The sequence below is a fragment of the Hypomesus nipponensis genome, chromosome 26, assembly GCF_054491055.1.
Source record: "Hypomesus nipponensis isolate SF chromosome 26, ASM5449105v1, whole genome shotgun sequence".
NCBI lineage: Eukaryota > Metazoa > Chordata > Actinopteri > Osmeriformes > Osmeridae > Hypomesus > Hypomesus nipponensis.
Genome location: NC_140386.1, coordinates 11,256,386 through 11,272,496, shown reverse-complemented (window position 1 = coordinate 11,272,496; position 16,111 = coordinate 11,256,386). Strand labels below are relative to the sequence as shown.

Sequence of the window (16,111 nt, the reverse complement as noted above, 5' to 3'; positions counted from 1 at the left end):
ACTAAGAACATCTCTGTACAAAGTACCGCAACGTTTCCATCTCTATAACTTCCTATTACTACTAGAGTTGGCTTATTCTCTCATGTACAGCTGGCCTCCTATTCAGCTAGCCTACTGTTCAGCTAGGCTAACTATTCAGGTACGGGAGCCTACTCCTGCTTGCATTCACGCCTACTTTCCAGGTAGCCTACTCTTACTTTTCCAGCTGGCTTAGCTGGAGAGAATAGCCTTATCTCTAGCTAGCCTCCTACAGTTAGCCTTCTACACAGTTAGCCTCCTATGCAGCTAGCCTCCTACGTAGCTAGCCTCCTACGGGGTTAGCCTCCTACACGGTTAGCCTCTTCAGCTAACCTCCTACACAGATAACTTCCTACACAGTTAGCCTCCTACAGAGTTAGCCTTCTCTCCAGCTAGCTTCCTATGCGGTTAGCCTTCTCTCCAGCTAGCCTCCTACGGGGTAAACTCCTACGGGGCTAGCCTCCTACGCGGTTAGCCTCTTCAGCTAACCTCCTACACAGATAACCTCCTACGCAGTTAGCCTCCTACGCAGTTAGTCTCCTACATGGTTAGCCTCCTACGGGGTAGCCTCCTACACAGATAACCTCTTACAGGGCTAGCCTCCTATGGGGTAGCCTCCTATGTGGTAGCCTCCTACAGTTACCCTCCTATGGGGTAGCCTCCTACACAGCTAGCCTCCTACACGGTTAGCCTCCTATGGGGTAGCCTCCTACACAGCTAGCCTCCTACACAGCTAGCCTCGTACACTTTTAGCCTCCTACGCGGTTAGCCTCCTACACAGCTAGCCTCGTACACAGTTAGCCTCCTACGCGGTTAGCCTCCTACGCGGTTAGCCTCCTACACGGTTAGCCTCCTACACGGTTAGCCTCCTACGCGGTTAGCCTCCTACGCGGTTAGCCTCCTATGGGGTAGCCTCCTACACAGCTAGCCTCCTACGTGGCTAGCCTCCTATGGGGTTAGCCTCCTACACGGTTGTCTTCCTGTATATGCAGCTAGCATGGTATTGGGTGGTCAGGCACCACCCACCCTCCCCCGTATGGCGGTGACGGCTCCCGCCTTCATACGTTCTTGGCCATCGCCATGGTTACCTCGCGTGGCGCTAAGACAGGCAGTCCAAGGGAGCCGCTCTTAACAGCCCTTAACCCTAGCCCTAACCCTCCTGATCTCTGTTCTCATCATGAGAAGCCCTCAGTCTGTCTACTACAACAGTCTTTCCACTGCCAGTCTACCCAGTACCCTGGTGATCTGCTCAGGAATCACCCCCTTTCTCTCTTCTTTCTGTCTCTTTGCTTTTCTCGCTTTCCCTCTGGCCCCCTTTCTATTTCTCTTTCCACCTCTGTCATTTTCCATCTTCATGGCTGCAGCCAGAAGTGGGGGAGCTGGGAGGATGAAAGAGAGAGAGGGCTACCCTCTTACTGGAGGATGAATATTCATCAGAGTTTCTGCAGTGGCTCCTCTCTGCCTAGGGCCATGGACAAGCCCCTCTAAGGAGACAGTTCACTGCAGAACAGGGTCATTGAGAGCCTGTCTGCCTGCCTGCCTGCTTGTCTGCCTGTCTATCTGCAAGGCTACCTGACCTACCAATCTACCTGTTAGGTGATGTACATTTTTTTAGTCATCTGGCAGACGCTCTTATCCAGAGCGACTTACAGTAAGTACAGGGACAGGCCACGCCCCCCGAGGCAAGTAGGGGTGAAGTGCTTTGCCCAAGGACACAACGTTGTAACTGCTGTTCCCTCTGCTGTTCCCTATGTCCCACACCAGAGGGAGAGAGAGGGGAGGGGGAGCACGCTTTTACTGTTAGGTTAGACTTTGGGCAAGGCTAGCACCAGGCTTGCAGGCTAGCCTCAGTCTTAACCCAGGCTAGAATAAGACCAGTCAGACTGACACTGTGACAGGCTCACTACCCCCAGAACCTGTTACTCTGCCCTCCTGACTGGACCAGTCACATGTCTGAAGCATTAAATAATACAACACAAGACATTACAATGAACCAACAATCACTAAATAATCCCTCCAGCATGTCCTAGCAGCCGACACCTTCCCCTTCAGCTAGCTCGGCTACCAGGATACTTTTAACGAGACAGCATATGCTCTGATTGTGTGTGTGTGTGTGTGTACTCTGTAAGTTTGTGTATGTATAGGTGTGTGTATGTATATTTGTGTGTGTGTATCTCACAAGCAAGGTGGCATGTATCGTTGCAGGAAGTGATTTGTGTCCACTGACTAACTGTTTCCTGTTTACTGAGGATTCCAATGGCTGGAGTGTGTTCTTGACATCACATTCCAGAATCTGGAAAAAGATTTCTTAACTGAATACTGAAGTCACTCACAGTACAATTTAAGAAACCAGGAATAACTGATAGACAGAAATCAGTTACCCAGGTAAGGTAATGTGAATTTTGATACATAATTTCCTTAATACAGTCAGATGAAATCATGAACATAGAGACTGGTCAGAGGGGGGGGGGGAGTGATGAAGAAGAGTGCAGGTGAGTGAGGAAGAGGGCTATACCGGGCTGTGGTCGGGGGAAGAGTGTGTGTTCGTATGTGTGACCGCCATGCCCTCGGCCATGACCCTGGTCCTCCGGAGGTCGGAGTACAGACGCTCCTCCAGCCTCGACGCCAGCTTGTCACTGAGCTGTACCGGCAGGGTCTGGGGGATGCGGTCCTGGGGGGTCTGCTCTGAGGGCGGGGCCTGCTCTGAGGGCGGGGCCTGCTCTGAGGGCAGAGCCTGCTCTGAGGGTGGGGTGGTCGGCTGGATGTCCTGGGGAGAGGAGCAGGACACGCACTCCTCTTGGTCTCTGGGACTGTCCCTGTTCCCGTCCTCCTCCAGGCCCCCTTCTCCAGCCCCCGCCTCCTTGGGGGTCTGCGGTCTGCTGGTAGCCCCCTCGCTCGTGCCCCCCTCGCTGCCTCCCTCCTCATCCGGCGTGCTGACAATACGGGGCAGGGTGCTGTGGTAGCTGGTCTCCAGGGGGTAGTTCACACTGTCCCCGCGTCGCAGCGGTGTGCGATGGCGGTCGAAGGAGGTGTGGTAGCGGACACCGGGGTCGCTGTACTGCTTGCGGTGCTGCCACTGCTTCCGCAGGTGTACCCTTGATCGGTGCCTCCGCTGCGGAGAGTCCTGTTGGTCGAACTGGGGGTCGTGCCGCAGGAACTCGTGGAACAGGGCGTCCGTCTTCTCGTCAATGCTGTAGTCGCGGCGATGGAGTGCTGGTGGGGGGGCAGGGAGGGGCTCCCGGGAGGTGAACATCTGGCCGTAGGGAGACCAGCCCAGGGGTCCCACGCCCGTATCCATGGCAACGCCGCCGCTAGCCTCTGCTAGCCCCTCCTCTGGGTCCTCCTGGAAGAGACTGGACTGGGCGCTCTCGCCTACGGTGACGGCCCGCCCGGCGCTGGTGAAGTGATGCCGCCTCTCGAGGGCGGTGCGCCCCTTCCCCCCCGTGCAGAGGTCCTCAGGTGCACGGGGCGGAGCCTCAGTGGAAGCGTAGCCGCTGTCCATCTGCAGCAGCTTTCTGGTTCCCGACTCCCCGTCGCTGCCCCCGCGCTCCGAGTCCACACTCTCCTGCTTATCCTCCCTCCTCCATTCCTCCCCCTCCTCCCCCAGGTCCTGGGAGGGGTAACTGGGCAACTCTCTGCGCCCCCCCAGGGAACACACACTGTCAGCGTTGCTTTGGACCGAGTCCTTGTCGTTGCTGGGGTCTGAGACGATCTCCTCCAAAGAGGCTCGCAGAGTCCAGATGTCCCGGTACTCTGCCTGGAGGTCCGGGGGGGAGATCTTCTGGTGGCAGCCCAGGCTCACAGCTTCGTCCTTGGGATCTGGGGTCATGCCAATCACCCCTGGACCTTCTCTGCTGCAGCTAGGCTCCACCACCACCTCCACCTCTAGCCTGTAATGCACACATACACACACATACACACACACACATACAAATATTCGATATGCAAACACATACAACACTGGTCAGTGAAGGAGGATAAAGTATGCTCAACACAGGCTGCTCGAGGCCACAGGTTCACACATTTTCACTTGCTTCACAGGTCATCTCCACCGTCCTGGCATCTTCATTTAACATTAGTGATGGAATGGGCTAGCGTGTGGGCAATGACTGCAGAGCATAGAAGTGGAGTTGGGCTAGCTACCTAACATGAAGAGCAGAGTATGTAGGGTCATCTAGCTAGCTAACATGGAGAGAAGAGCATGTAGGATCATCTAGCTAGCTAGCTCGGAGAGCAGAGCAGTACATTGGGCTAGCTAATTAGCATGGAGAGCAGAGAAGTACATTGGGCTAGCTAGCTAGCATGGAGAGCAGAGTATGTAGGGTTAATCTAGCTAGCTAGCATGGAGAGCAAAGCAGTACATTGTGTTAGGTAGCTAGCATGGAGAGCAGATCAGTACATTGGGATAGCTTGCTAGCATGGAGAGCAGAGCAGTACATTGGGATAGCTAGCTAGGATGAAGAGCAGAGCAGTACATTGGCCTAGCTAGTTAGCAATGGTGCCGAGCAGTGGTGTTGGGCAGATGAATGGCGAGGGAATTAAAGCTACCTGCCGAGAGGTGGGGGAGGGGTGGAGGGGGGTTGGAGGAGGCGTGGGGAACCCCCAGGGTATAAGGTGGTGTCCTGGGTTGGGGCGATGTACTGGATGAGGTCGATGTGGTGGCTGTCCTGGTCGTCCTGGTCCGTACTCTCACTGGCCACACGCTGCCGTTGGAACTGGCGTCTCTTAGGGGATCCTGACACACACACACACAGGGTACACACACACACACAGGGTACACACACACACAGGGTACACACTGTGTAAGAAATCACACTCACAGCTGAAAGTCTGAACACTGGTGAGTAGACAAAGACATGTGACTAATGTATGTCTCTTACTGCAGCGGTCCCCAACCCCCGGGCCGCGGACCGGTACCGGTCCGTGGGTCATTTGGTACCGGTCCGCAGAGAAAGAATAAATCATTACATTATTTCAGTTTTATAAAAAATATAAATAAATGTATTTTTCATGCACCTTAAATATTTGTTTTTGTGTTGCGTCTTATTTTGAAGGCATGTTTAAATATTACCATAGCGACCAGAGAGTGTTTGGGGCAGAGCGGGGCAGAGCCGCAGAGACATGGACATAATAAGGGCAGAGAGGATTCATGTTATGTTGTTGGCACGATGTTACGAGGCCGCTGCTAATAAAGTTGCATAAGAGTACACAGTGGATTCACGTTTATTATTGTATTTAGAAAATGCCACCGTTTGTATGCCGGTCGTATCATTTTATTTTATGTATTTATGCGCCACGCCTTAAAGGCCGGTCCGTGAAAATATTGCAACATTAAACCGGTCCGTGGCGCAAAAAAGGTTGGGGACCGCTGTCTTACTGGTTAAATTACTAATTGATTTGCTAATGTGAAATCTATGTTCCGGACATGTGGCAGCTGCAGGGTGGAGGAGTCTGTAGGTCTGGAGGGGTGAGACAGGAGTTCTGGAGGGGTGAGACAGAAGCTCTGGAGGGGTGAGACAGGAGCTCTGGAGGGGTGAGACAGGAGGTCTGGAGGGGTGAGACAGGAGGTCTGGAGGGGTGAGACAGGAGCTCTGGAGGGGTGAGACAGGAGGTCTGGAGGGGTGAGACAGGAGCTCTGAGGGGTGAGACAGGAGGTCTGGAGGGGTGAGACAGGAGGTTTGGAGGGGTGAGACAGGAGCTCTGAGGGGTGAGACAGGAGCTCTGGAGGGGTGAGACAGGAGGTCTGAGGGGTGAGACAGGAGGTCTGAGGGGTGAGACAGGAGCTCTGAGGGGTGAGACAGGAGGACTGGAGGGGTGAGACAGGAGGTCTGGAGGGGTGAGACAGGAGGTCTGAGGGGTGAGACAGGAGCTCTGAGGGGTGAGACAGGAGCTCTGGAGGGGTGAGACAGGAGGTCTGAGGGGTGAGACAGGAGCTCTGGAGGGGTGAGACAGGAGGTCTGAGGGGTGAGACAGGAGGTCTGAGGGGTGAGACAGGAGCTCTGAGGGGTGAGACAGGCGCTCTGAGGGGTGAGACAGGAGCTCTGAGGGGTGAGACAGGCGCTCTGAGGGGTGAGACAGGAGGTCTGGAGGGGTGAGACAGGAGGTCTGAGGGGTGAGACAGGAGGTCTGGAGGGGTGAGACAGGAGGTCTGAGGGGTGAGACAGGAGGTCTGGAGGGGTGAGACAGGAGGTCTGGAGGGGTGAGACAGGAGGTCTGAGGGGTGAGACAGGAGCTCTGAGGGGTGAGACAGGAGGTCTGGAGGGGTGTAGGAGCTAAGGATTAGGATGCTTCCTGTGGGTGCCCAACAGACTTGGAAGTAGTTGGTCCTCTGTATTCTGCTGGTGTGTGTGTGATGTGTGTGCGGTGTGTGTGTGGCGTGTGTGTGGCGTGTTTGTGGTTTGTGTGGAGAACAGCAGGAAGGCTGAGAATGCCTCAGAAATATTGAACCTTGCGTCACTGAGCCATCTGTCAGGGTGTGATCTCAGTGTGTGAGAGATGTGTGTGAGCAGTGTGTGTGTGAGCAGTGTGTGTGTGTGTGTGTGTGTTGGCAGCCTAGAGAGGTGTGGAGAAGCTCTCTGTCACCAGCATCAGTGTATGGAGCTCCTAAACCAGGAAACACTGTCTGGCAGGACTCTCTCCCCCCCAGTCTCCCCCCCCCAGTCTCTCACCCCCAGTCTTCCCCCCCCCAGTCTCACCCCCTAGTCCCCCCCCCCAGTCTCCCCCCCCCCAGTCTTCCCCCCCCAATCTCACCCCCTAGTCCCCCCCCCAGTCTCCCCCCCCCCCAGTCTTCCCCCCCCAATCTCACCCCCTAGTCCCCCCCCCCAGTCTCCCCCCCCCCAGTCTTCCCCCCCCCCAGTCTCACCCCCAGTCCCCCCCCCCAGTCCCCCCCCCCCAGTCCCCCCCCCCCCCCCAGTCTCCCCCCCCCCAGTCTTCCCCCCCCCCAGTCTTCCCCCCCCCAGTCTTCCCCCCCCCCCTAGTCCCCCCCCCCCCAGTCTCTCACCCCCAGTCTCTCACCCCCAGTCTCTCACCCCTGGTGTCCAGGCTGGAAGCTCTCTGCCCATGCTCCAGCCTCCAGCGGCGGATCCTGAGGTACGGGCTGGCTCCCTCCAGGCTGGCGTGGCGGCGCAGCCTGCTGAAGAACTGCAGCATGGGGCCCTGGCCCCCTGAACCCCCAGGGGCCCCTGAGGAGCCACTCTCACACACACTTCCCCCCCCTGGGCTGCCCCCGTTCCTTGAGCCCCCGCCCACCTCAATCTGGGATGGAAGGAGGGGGGAGGGAGGGAGGGGGAAGAAAGGGGGGAGGAGAGAGAGAGATTGAGAACAGAAAGAGGAGTAATCTGCTGAGTGCTGACACGGGTGATTTCTCTCTGATGCTACTAGCATTAGATGGACTCATAATCATATTACAATGGCCTTCTGACATTCCTATTCTATGGCAGAATAGAGGAGAGGAGGAGAGAAGATGAGAGGAGATGATGAGGAGAGGAGAATCGCGACTCACAGAGCTGGTGCTGAGCTCCTTGGAGCGGGGGCCAGGGGGGGTCAGGCAGGGGGGGCTCTCCCTGAAGCTGCTGCCCCCCAGGCTGGGCTGGCTGTCTCCAGGGAGGGGGGAGCTGGGGCTGCCCCCCATGCTGGGTAGGACTGTATGGGGCAGGGGGCACAACTCCGGCTACACACACACCATACACACACACCATACACACACAGTAAGTCATGTGTATGAGACTTGTCTACCGCATGTCTATAACCCTGCAGGCTAGAGGAGTTGTCTCCACCTTGAGAAATTCACTCACACACACATTTACACTCACACACAGACACACACAGCCTGTGCAGCCCCTGGAAACCAGGAGGGAACTACACCTGCTGCTCACCTGGAAGATGGAGAGAGCTGACTTGGATACAGGACGCGTTGTCATGGCGATGCTGTTCTCCGGGGAATCGCACTCATGAATCGTGAGGATGTGCAAGGTGGGAGGAGGAAGACGGAGGGAGGGGGGAGGGAGGTGGAGGGAGGGAGGAGGGAGACGGAGGTTTATGAGTCGAGCGTTTTTGAGGTGGTGAAAGTCTCCCTCAGTCAGAGTGTATCTGAAAAGAAGAACACATCCAGGAGGCTGGAAGGTCAGACTCACACACGTGCGTGAATGTACACACACAGTGCAGCTCTGCTTACTGGCAGAGCATTCATCCCTTCTAAGATGGTCTAGTGTGTGTGTAGCCAATGAATGTGAGTGTGTATAAGTGTAGATGGTCTGTGTGTGTGTAGGTGGTTAATACATGTGTGTGTGTAGGTGGTCGGTGTGTGTATCGATGGTCAGTCTGTAAGTGTGTGTGTGTGTGTGTAGGTGGTCGGTGTGTGTATCGATGGTCAGTCTGTAAGTGTGCGTGTGTGTAGGTGTGTGTGTAGGTGTGTGTGTGTGTGTGTGTGTAGGTGTGTGTGTGTGTGTGTGTGTAGGTGTGTGTGTGTGTGTGTGTGTAGGTGTGTGTGTGTGTGTGTGTGTGTAGGTGGACAGAGTGGGTAGGGTAGTAGAGTTTTTTTGGCCTGTTTTAATTTTAGTTTTAGTCGAGTCTTTGTGTCAAGGTGTCATTTTAGTTTGTATTAGTTTTAGTCACGGTCAGCCTCTTTTTAGTCTAGTAAAGTTTCAGTCGACCAAAAGTCTGAGCATTTCAGTCTTATTCAAGTCAGAATTATCCATGACTATTTTGATTTAGTTTTAGTCTGGAAACTGATGACATTTAGTCTAGTTGTAGTCAATGAAAATTGTATTTTAGTCTCTTTCTGTAATGCAATTTTATGCAGTCAATATAGTGTACGTACCTAGTAGTATAGACCAAACCTAAATTCTCTTTTAGCCAAGCCCATTTCAAACAAGGTTATGTTATATTATTGTACTACTAACCCTAACCCTTATAGAGTCAAGATTACTTCAATTCCAGACACGGAAGACGCTCTGATATGCGACTGATGATGCGACTAAACGAGAAGAAATAACGTTATAACATTTGGTCTCGTCTCGTTTTGATCAACGAAAATGTAGAGACATTTTAGTATAGTTTTTATTTGGTAAACCATATTTTGTCTCGTTTTTATTTTTCAACAATATTGCATTATACATTTAATTATAGTCATCGTCACATGACCAGCATTTACGTTTTGTCTCGTTTTCGTCACGTGATAAAGGTTCGTTGACAACGATATTTAGTCATAATTTTGGTTGACGAAAGCAACACTGGTAGGCAGTGTGTGTGTGTGTGAGCAGGGAGCTAAGACTGACCAGTGTGTGTGTGTGTGGGGTTCATGTTGTTTTAATTTGTAACTTGTATAACTGTATGCTCTTATGGGTCTTCCCTTTGGCACTTGTTTAGTTTTTCACATTGTATGCTTCATGTTTTGGCTGCTTGCAGTGTTTGGAACTACCTCATTGTTATGATCAGTGACCTATGCTCTTTTGTAAAGCTCTCTCTTGGAAGTCGCTTTGGATAAAAGCGTCTGCTAAATGCATAAATGTAAATGTGTGTGTGTGTGAGCAGGGAGCTAAGACTGACCAGTGTGTGTGTGTGAGCAGGGAGCTAAGACTGACCTCCGACCTTTCTCCTGCTCCTTCTTGCCGTGGTCAAACAGTGCCGCCTCGTTGAAGGACACGCGCCGGCCGCTGGTGCCTGTAGACAGGAAGCGCTCCGTCTGCAGGTCGGGAGAGGGGGAGGCCGACTGGCAGGCAGCCTCCTCCACCCTGATGGTGATCTCTGCTGGGGAGGACCAGTGGTCAAGGTGGATGGGTGGAGGGTGTGGGTGGGTCGGTGGAGGGTGTGGGTGGGTCGGTGGAGGGTGTGGGTGGGTGGAGGGTGTGGATGGGTGGAGGGTGTGGATGGGTGGAGGGTGTGGATGGGTGGAGGGTGTAGAGTGTGGGTGGGTGGAGGGTGTGGGTGGAGGACCAGGTTTGTCTTCTTCTCACCATGTGTGAGCTGGCAGTCCTCTGTGTAGGTGGTGTTGGTCTTCTGGTTGTCAGCCCTGGGGGAGGGGGGGGGTTCAATACACTGACATCTGTAGAGCACAGCAGTACGTGTGTGTAGGTGTGTGTGTGTTCACAGGCTGCAGATGGAGCGTATGGGAGACGTGAGATTAATCACTGCCGATGGCTGCTATGAAATCTCATTACACCTATCATCTAACCCTAACCCTATCATTTAGCAGTCTGGCCTGCTCTCTCTCTGCTCCAGCCTTCTTTCTGTGTGTGTGAGTGTGGGTGGGTACCTGGCATAGCTGCAGCCGTGGCGGCGGTGGCAGTAAACTAGCAGCAGTGAGGTGAGAGACACCAGAGCTCCTCCAAGGACCACTAGCAGCACCAGCAGCACCGACGAGCCCTCTGGGGAGGGGGTGGGGGCCAGGGGCGCCCCCTGGAGGGGAGAGGGATGGGGGAGGAGGAGTTGGGGAGGAGAAGGGAAGGTAAAGAGGGAGGAAGGACTCAGGTGAGTAACAGTGAATGGCAGATAGCTGTTTCTGTGAGGCACCCAGGGTAATATAAGTAAGTAGCCATATGTGTGAGTTAGATGTTTATCATGCTTCATTTCATCATCAGAGATCTAGTGGGCCCCTAGAGCCTTCTAGAACCTCCTAGAGCCTTCTAAAACCACTCTGAACATTCTAGAACCAGGGAGGTAAATCGGGGGCGGGGGTGAGAGGAGAGAGAAAGGGAAAGGGGAGAGAGGGAGAGAGAGAGGGAAAACTCTAAACAATGCAGAGCCGACATCAAAGGGCCGGAAGCCACTTGAAGCAGGTCTGTGTCTCTGGAGGATGAAAACCCATGGCACACCCCTCACACACCTGTTGTAACCATGTTATAACACCACATAGATACTACCTCATCTATGTTATCTATATAGGATGTACAGTGTGCGTGGGTGATGTTGGCATGGTAACCACAGCAACAGATAACCCTTCAGATCCTGGAAATGAAACTTGAAATAAGATGATGGTGGATTAGACTGGACCAGGGATACACAATAAAGAGGAGGTTCTCCATTAGCCAGCCCTTACAAATGAACAGAATAGAAACACACACACACACATACAAAAGGACACGCACACACACGGGAGGGGAGGGAGGGAGGGAGGGAGGGAGGGAGGGAGGGAGGGAGGGAGGGAGGGAGGGAGGGAGGGAGGGAGGGAGGGAGGGAGGGAGGGAGGGAGGGAGGGAGGGAGGGAGGGAGGGAGGGAGGGAGGGAGGGAGGGAGGGAGGGAGGGAGGGAGGGAGGGAGGGAGGGAGGGAGGGAGGGAGGGAGGGAGTATAGCGATGACAGACACACTTACAGTAGAGTTGTCTGGTGGGGTGTTCCAGACAGTAGAGTCATTGCTCATGGTCCAGGTCTGCGTCACCGTCCCCTTTAAACACAAACCAGGACACATCACCTCCACCCTGTCACCCCCTACACATCACCTCCACCCTGTCACCCCCTACACATCACCTCCACCCTGTCACCCCCTACACATCACCTCCACCCTGTCACCCCCTACACATCACCTCCACCCTGTCACCCCCTACACATCACCTCCACCCTGTCACCCCCTACACATCACCTCCACCCTGTCATCCCCTATACATCACCTCCACCCTGTCACCCCCTACACAACACCTCCACCCTGTCACCCCTTACACATCACTTTGCGTGGCCGCTGTTTTAGTAAGACGTGAATGATATTTGCTCAAGTCATCATACTGACTGGTTTTGTTATTTTCACTTTACATTTACACTTACAGTTTAGTGCAGTGTAATTGTTTGACGTGAAAATTAAATGCTAGTGTGATAATACATGACCAGATCATACAAACTCATGATACATTATTTTAAAGCAGGAATTTCTTTTGAAATAGTATCAGCTGGTGTACATGTCATGCACTAACCTACATGAGAATATGATACGCGTTTGCAGTGGACGTATACCACCCCCCCCCCCCCCCCCGGTTGAAATGAACGAATGACTCGAAAAAAGATTCGTTCATTTTACTGAACAAGATTCAAAGAACTGAATCAGTAAAATGAACGGAACTTCCCATCACTACCTGTCACCCCCTGCACATCACCCAGCTCTGCTCCAGCCCTCAGTGAGGTGCTTCTCTTGAAGTTTTCAAGAGCGCGAAAAAGAAGGTGGGGGAGGCAGGTGGGGGTGAGGAGAGAGACAGGGTAAGGAGAGGTGAAAGAGAAAGAAGGGGGTCAGATGGCTGAGCGGTTAAGGAGTCGGGCTACTAATGAGAAGGTTGTTGGTTCAATTCCCTGCCGTGCCAAATGACGTGTCCTTGGGCAAGGCACTTCACCCTAACTGCCTCAGGGAGAATGTCCCTGTACTTGCTTTAAAAAAATAAAAAAATAAAATTAACCTTTATTTAACCAGGCAGAATCATTTAAGAACACAATTCAATTCTTATTTACAAAGATGGCCTGGCAAAAAGCAAAAGCTTTTTGAGGGAGAGGGGAAGGGACTATGGAATAAAAATCTGGTTAAAAGCACAACGGCACACAACTACAGCAGTACAACATACAGAAGAAAAACAAGCAGGGCATTAGTACATAGGGAATCAGAGAGGATAAAAAATGTAAAAGCACAAGAACACAAAGCAAGACAGACTGTTTACACCAGACAACCACAATCAAGACAGACTGACTGGCAGGAATGAACAGAGGATACAGGCAGGTGAGAAACAGACTAGGCAACATTGGTGCAGCAGTAGGACTAAACTAGACAGTTGGCCACCGATCATAAAGACAGACCATGGGGATGAATAGACTTACTGTAAGTCGATCTGGGTAAGAGTGTCTGCTAAATTACTAAATGTAAATGTAAAGAAGGAGAGAAAGGATGGGAAGAAGAGAGAGAGAGAAGGGGAGAGAGGGGGAGGAGAGAGGGAGGGAGAGAGGGGGAGGAGAGAGAGGGGAGGAGAGAGTCTGGTGCTTCTCAGCTGGCTGGTCTCTCCTGCGTTCCCTCACACAGATCACAGCTATTAATGCTGCAGCAGCCTTCAACACACACCCACCCACACACACAGCACACCCACGTGGCACACACACATGAAGTACACACTTGAAAGATGCACACAGCACACGCACACAACCTTTTGGTACACATGCAGCACACGCACACACGCACACACATACACACATATGCACACTGGCACACATACCTCCTCAGAAATCCCTCAGCAGGATAGAAACAGCATGCTAGTTCCTCTCAGCTCTCCTCTTCCTGTCTCTCTGTATGAACACACACAAACACACACACACACCTGTCTCTCTGATTGAACACACACACACACCTGTCTCTCTGTATGAACACACACAAACACACCTGTCTCTCTGATTGAACACACACACACACCTGTCTCTCTGTATGAACAGATTCACCCAGCAGCTCCATCTGCCAGCCTACCTGCATGTCTGTCTTCCTTCCTGTTTGTGTATCCTAACTCTCATTTTATATATCTGTTGACCTGCCTGTCTACCTGCCTGTCTGTTTGTCTGTCTGTTTGGCTATCTAGGAGGGTCTTGGCTAAACTGGGGTAAGGTTGAGGCTGGGGCTGGGGTTGGGGCCAGGGTTGAGGCTGGGCTGAGATTGGGGCCAGGGTTGAGGCTGGGGCTGGGGTTGGGGCTGTGGCTGAAGTTGAGGCTGGGGTTGAGCCTGGGGCTGGGGTCCGGGGCTGTGGCCAGGGTTGAGGCTGGGCTGGGGTTGAGGCTGGGGCTGGGCTTTGGTTGAGGCCGGAGCTGTGGCCAGGGTTGAAGCTGGGGCTGTGGCCAGGGTTGGGGCTGGGGCTGTGGCCAGGGTTGAGGCCGGAGCTGTGGCCAGGGTTGGGGCTGTGGCCAGGGTTGGGGCTGGGGCTGTGGCCAGGGTTGGGGCTGGGGCTGTGGCCAGGGTTGAGGCTGTGGCCAGGGTCGGGGCTGGGGCTGGGGCCGGAGCTCCTCTATTTCTCCCTGGTGGGCTCGGCTGCTACCCTGGGTGTCTGCCTCCCAAGCCCCAGACTAGCTGCTCCATTATGAGGTGCTCATCACGGGTGCTCCAGCCTGTGTAGCTCCAACTCACCCCTCTCTCTTGCAAAACCAGCAGCACCACGAACCACCGTCATGGACGACACCACGGAAGAGACTATTGTGAACTGCCGTTAACAGTTCCACACACGACTGGGATTAACATCTTCTCTCGTTTTACAGAGGGAGCTGTAAGAAGAGCGGCTAACAAGCGGCTGAAAACTGTTGATCGTTGCAACAAACCGGCAGGAGGGCAGTAACATGCAGAAGAGATCTGTAGGCTCGGTCCGGTACGCGGGACTGATCACGGTGGTACCTGCCTGTTAGATTCCGCACGTTCTATCCAATTTCACATCTTATTTCTCATCTCACGGTGGAATTCTCCATGTGCCTTCCGACGCGTTGTGCAAAAAAATAAAGGAAACTATAAAATCACAAATCAGTAGTCGTGGTCGCCTGATAATCTCTGTAGTTTTATAATAACCCACGTTTGCGGTCCACGGCGTCTGAAGTAGCCTAACGGACACATTCCCGTCGATTGTTGTGGAGAAGGAGTGCCGCTCAGTAATTAGGGGTTTGCAGTTGTGCTCTCATCGAAGGCTATGTTTTACCGGGAAGCATCCTCGCGCTGACAGCTGTTTATAGACATGCGTCTTCCTCGATTCTCTGGAATGACGTCTCCGGTTTGATACCCGGGACTAGGATGATTACTGCGGGCTCGTGATGCATGTGGACAAAAAAATATATCTAACAATACCGAGGGGTCAGTATACATTAAACATCTATAGGTAAGAACGAGGGGTCAGCATACATTAAACATCTATAGGTAAGACCACTCACCTTATTATTTCTTGCGTTCCATCAAAGGAAACAACCCGTTGAGAATCCGACGCCCAACCTTCGGTGAACTCTTTAATTCTGATTTAAATGCTAAAACTATTTATGAATGAAACCCTATTGCTTAAGACACACCCACCATCCAGTGAGAAACGCCACCACGTGACGTAGGAGTGAGGGAAGCTGAGTTACTGAAGAGCTCGTGGCGCGCTGAGGACGAGCGCAAATGAATTGTCCATAGTGTCGGTGAAAATCCTTGTTTACCATTTCATTCAAGGGAGGAAACTCCTATCCCGCGCCAGTTTAACACACACAGAGAGATTATATACTGTGAAGTTTTCGAGCCTAATCACGTATTTGATTATTTCCATAGACCGACGTCATCACGGCTGACCGGGGATGAGTGGATCGATGGTTTCCATCAGAACGGGGCTCAATGAACTTGCTGCTTGAGTGTTACTGATTTTGCAAACACACTGTCCTTATCATTTATCCGTAATTAGATGTGTTTAGTGCTCACATTGCCCCCTTGTGGCAACACAGTAGCGTGGCAAGCTCTCACAGTAATAGATGCACTGCAGACCCGGACACACCGGAAAACGTTAGATGTGTTAATGCGGCCCAGAGCCATAGAGAGAAAGAGTTGCGTAAAATCCATTGCCTTGTGTGACACTATTTTTTCCAATATATACAAAGTCAGTTATGACTTTCTTGACAGTAGGGCAACATTTGTAATGTATGCAGAACCATCAGGCTTCTGAATGGACACTGATATGGACATTGATTTACTGCAAAATAGTCACTTATACACTGTCACTTTCAGCTACTGGTTGCCCTATCAGTAACATTGCACTACTGTACCTCACTGTACCTCGCCACCAAGCTCCTGTATGGTCATTGACATAGTCACTGATCTGCAATTTTGCACTGCTGTACTGTACTCCACTTAGGTTAGAATAGGTTATAGGGTTGAAATAGGTTGTATGTGCATTAGGGTTAGTATAGTGTATTATTTATTGTTATCTGTAATTTAGGAAGTTTTAGTTGTAGGGTTAGTATAGTCGATTATTTATTGCTATTTGTATATCTAGGAAGTTTCACTTATTTAAGCTCAGCATAGATGTAAATTATGTTCTGTGTACTTATATGTTATGTTATGCCAGGTGCTTGCGTTGTCTTGTCTTAAGAATTTCAGTGCCCAGTCTGACCTTGACTTGTTCTGTGTATCTGACAAATACAGGAC

The 16,111-nt window shown here is 52.3% G+C and overlaps 1 protein-coding gene across 1 annotated transcript; it reads right to left on the bottom strand.

Annotated features, from left to right (window-relative positions):
* Window positions 1-1,110: 1,110 nt before the first annotated feature.
* cbarpb (CACN subunit beta associated regulatory protein b) lies at window positions 1,111-11,461 on the bottom strand. The gene is made up of 10 exons (XM_084692608.1): window positions 11,327-11,461; window positions 10,271-10,413; window positions 9,972-10,027; window positions 9,600-9,789; window positions 7,893-8,106; window positions 7,520-7,687; window positions 7,047-7,272; window positions 4,567-4,753; window positions 2,753-3,908; window positions 1,111-2,716 (listed from the first exon to the last, which is right to left on the bottom strand). The coding sequence occupies exons 1-10, from the start codon at window positions 11,420-11,422 to the stop codon at window positions 2,528-2,530; spliced, it is 2,625 nt and encodes an 874-aa protein (XP_084548734.1). The 5' UTR covers window positions 11,423-11,461; the 3' UTR covers window positions 1,111-2,527.
* Window positions 11,462-16,111: the final 4,650 nt, after the last annotated feature.

Coding starts and splice junctions, on each gene's coding strand:
- cbarpb (XM_084692608.1), bottom strand. CDS start 11,422: ATGTGTCCTGGTTTGTGTTTAAAGGGGACGGTGACGCAGACCTGGACC. Junction 9,790..9,971: donor GGACTGCCAGCTCACACATG/GTGAGAAGAAGA, acceptor CTCCACCCATCC/ACCTTGACCACTGGTCCTCC. Junction 7,688..7,892: donor CAGCTCTCTCCATCTTCCAG/GTGAGCAGCAGG, acceptor GTGTGTGTGTAG/CCGGAGTTGTGCCCCCTGCC.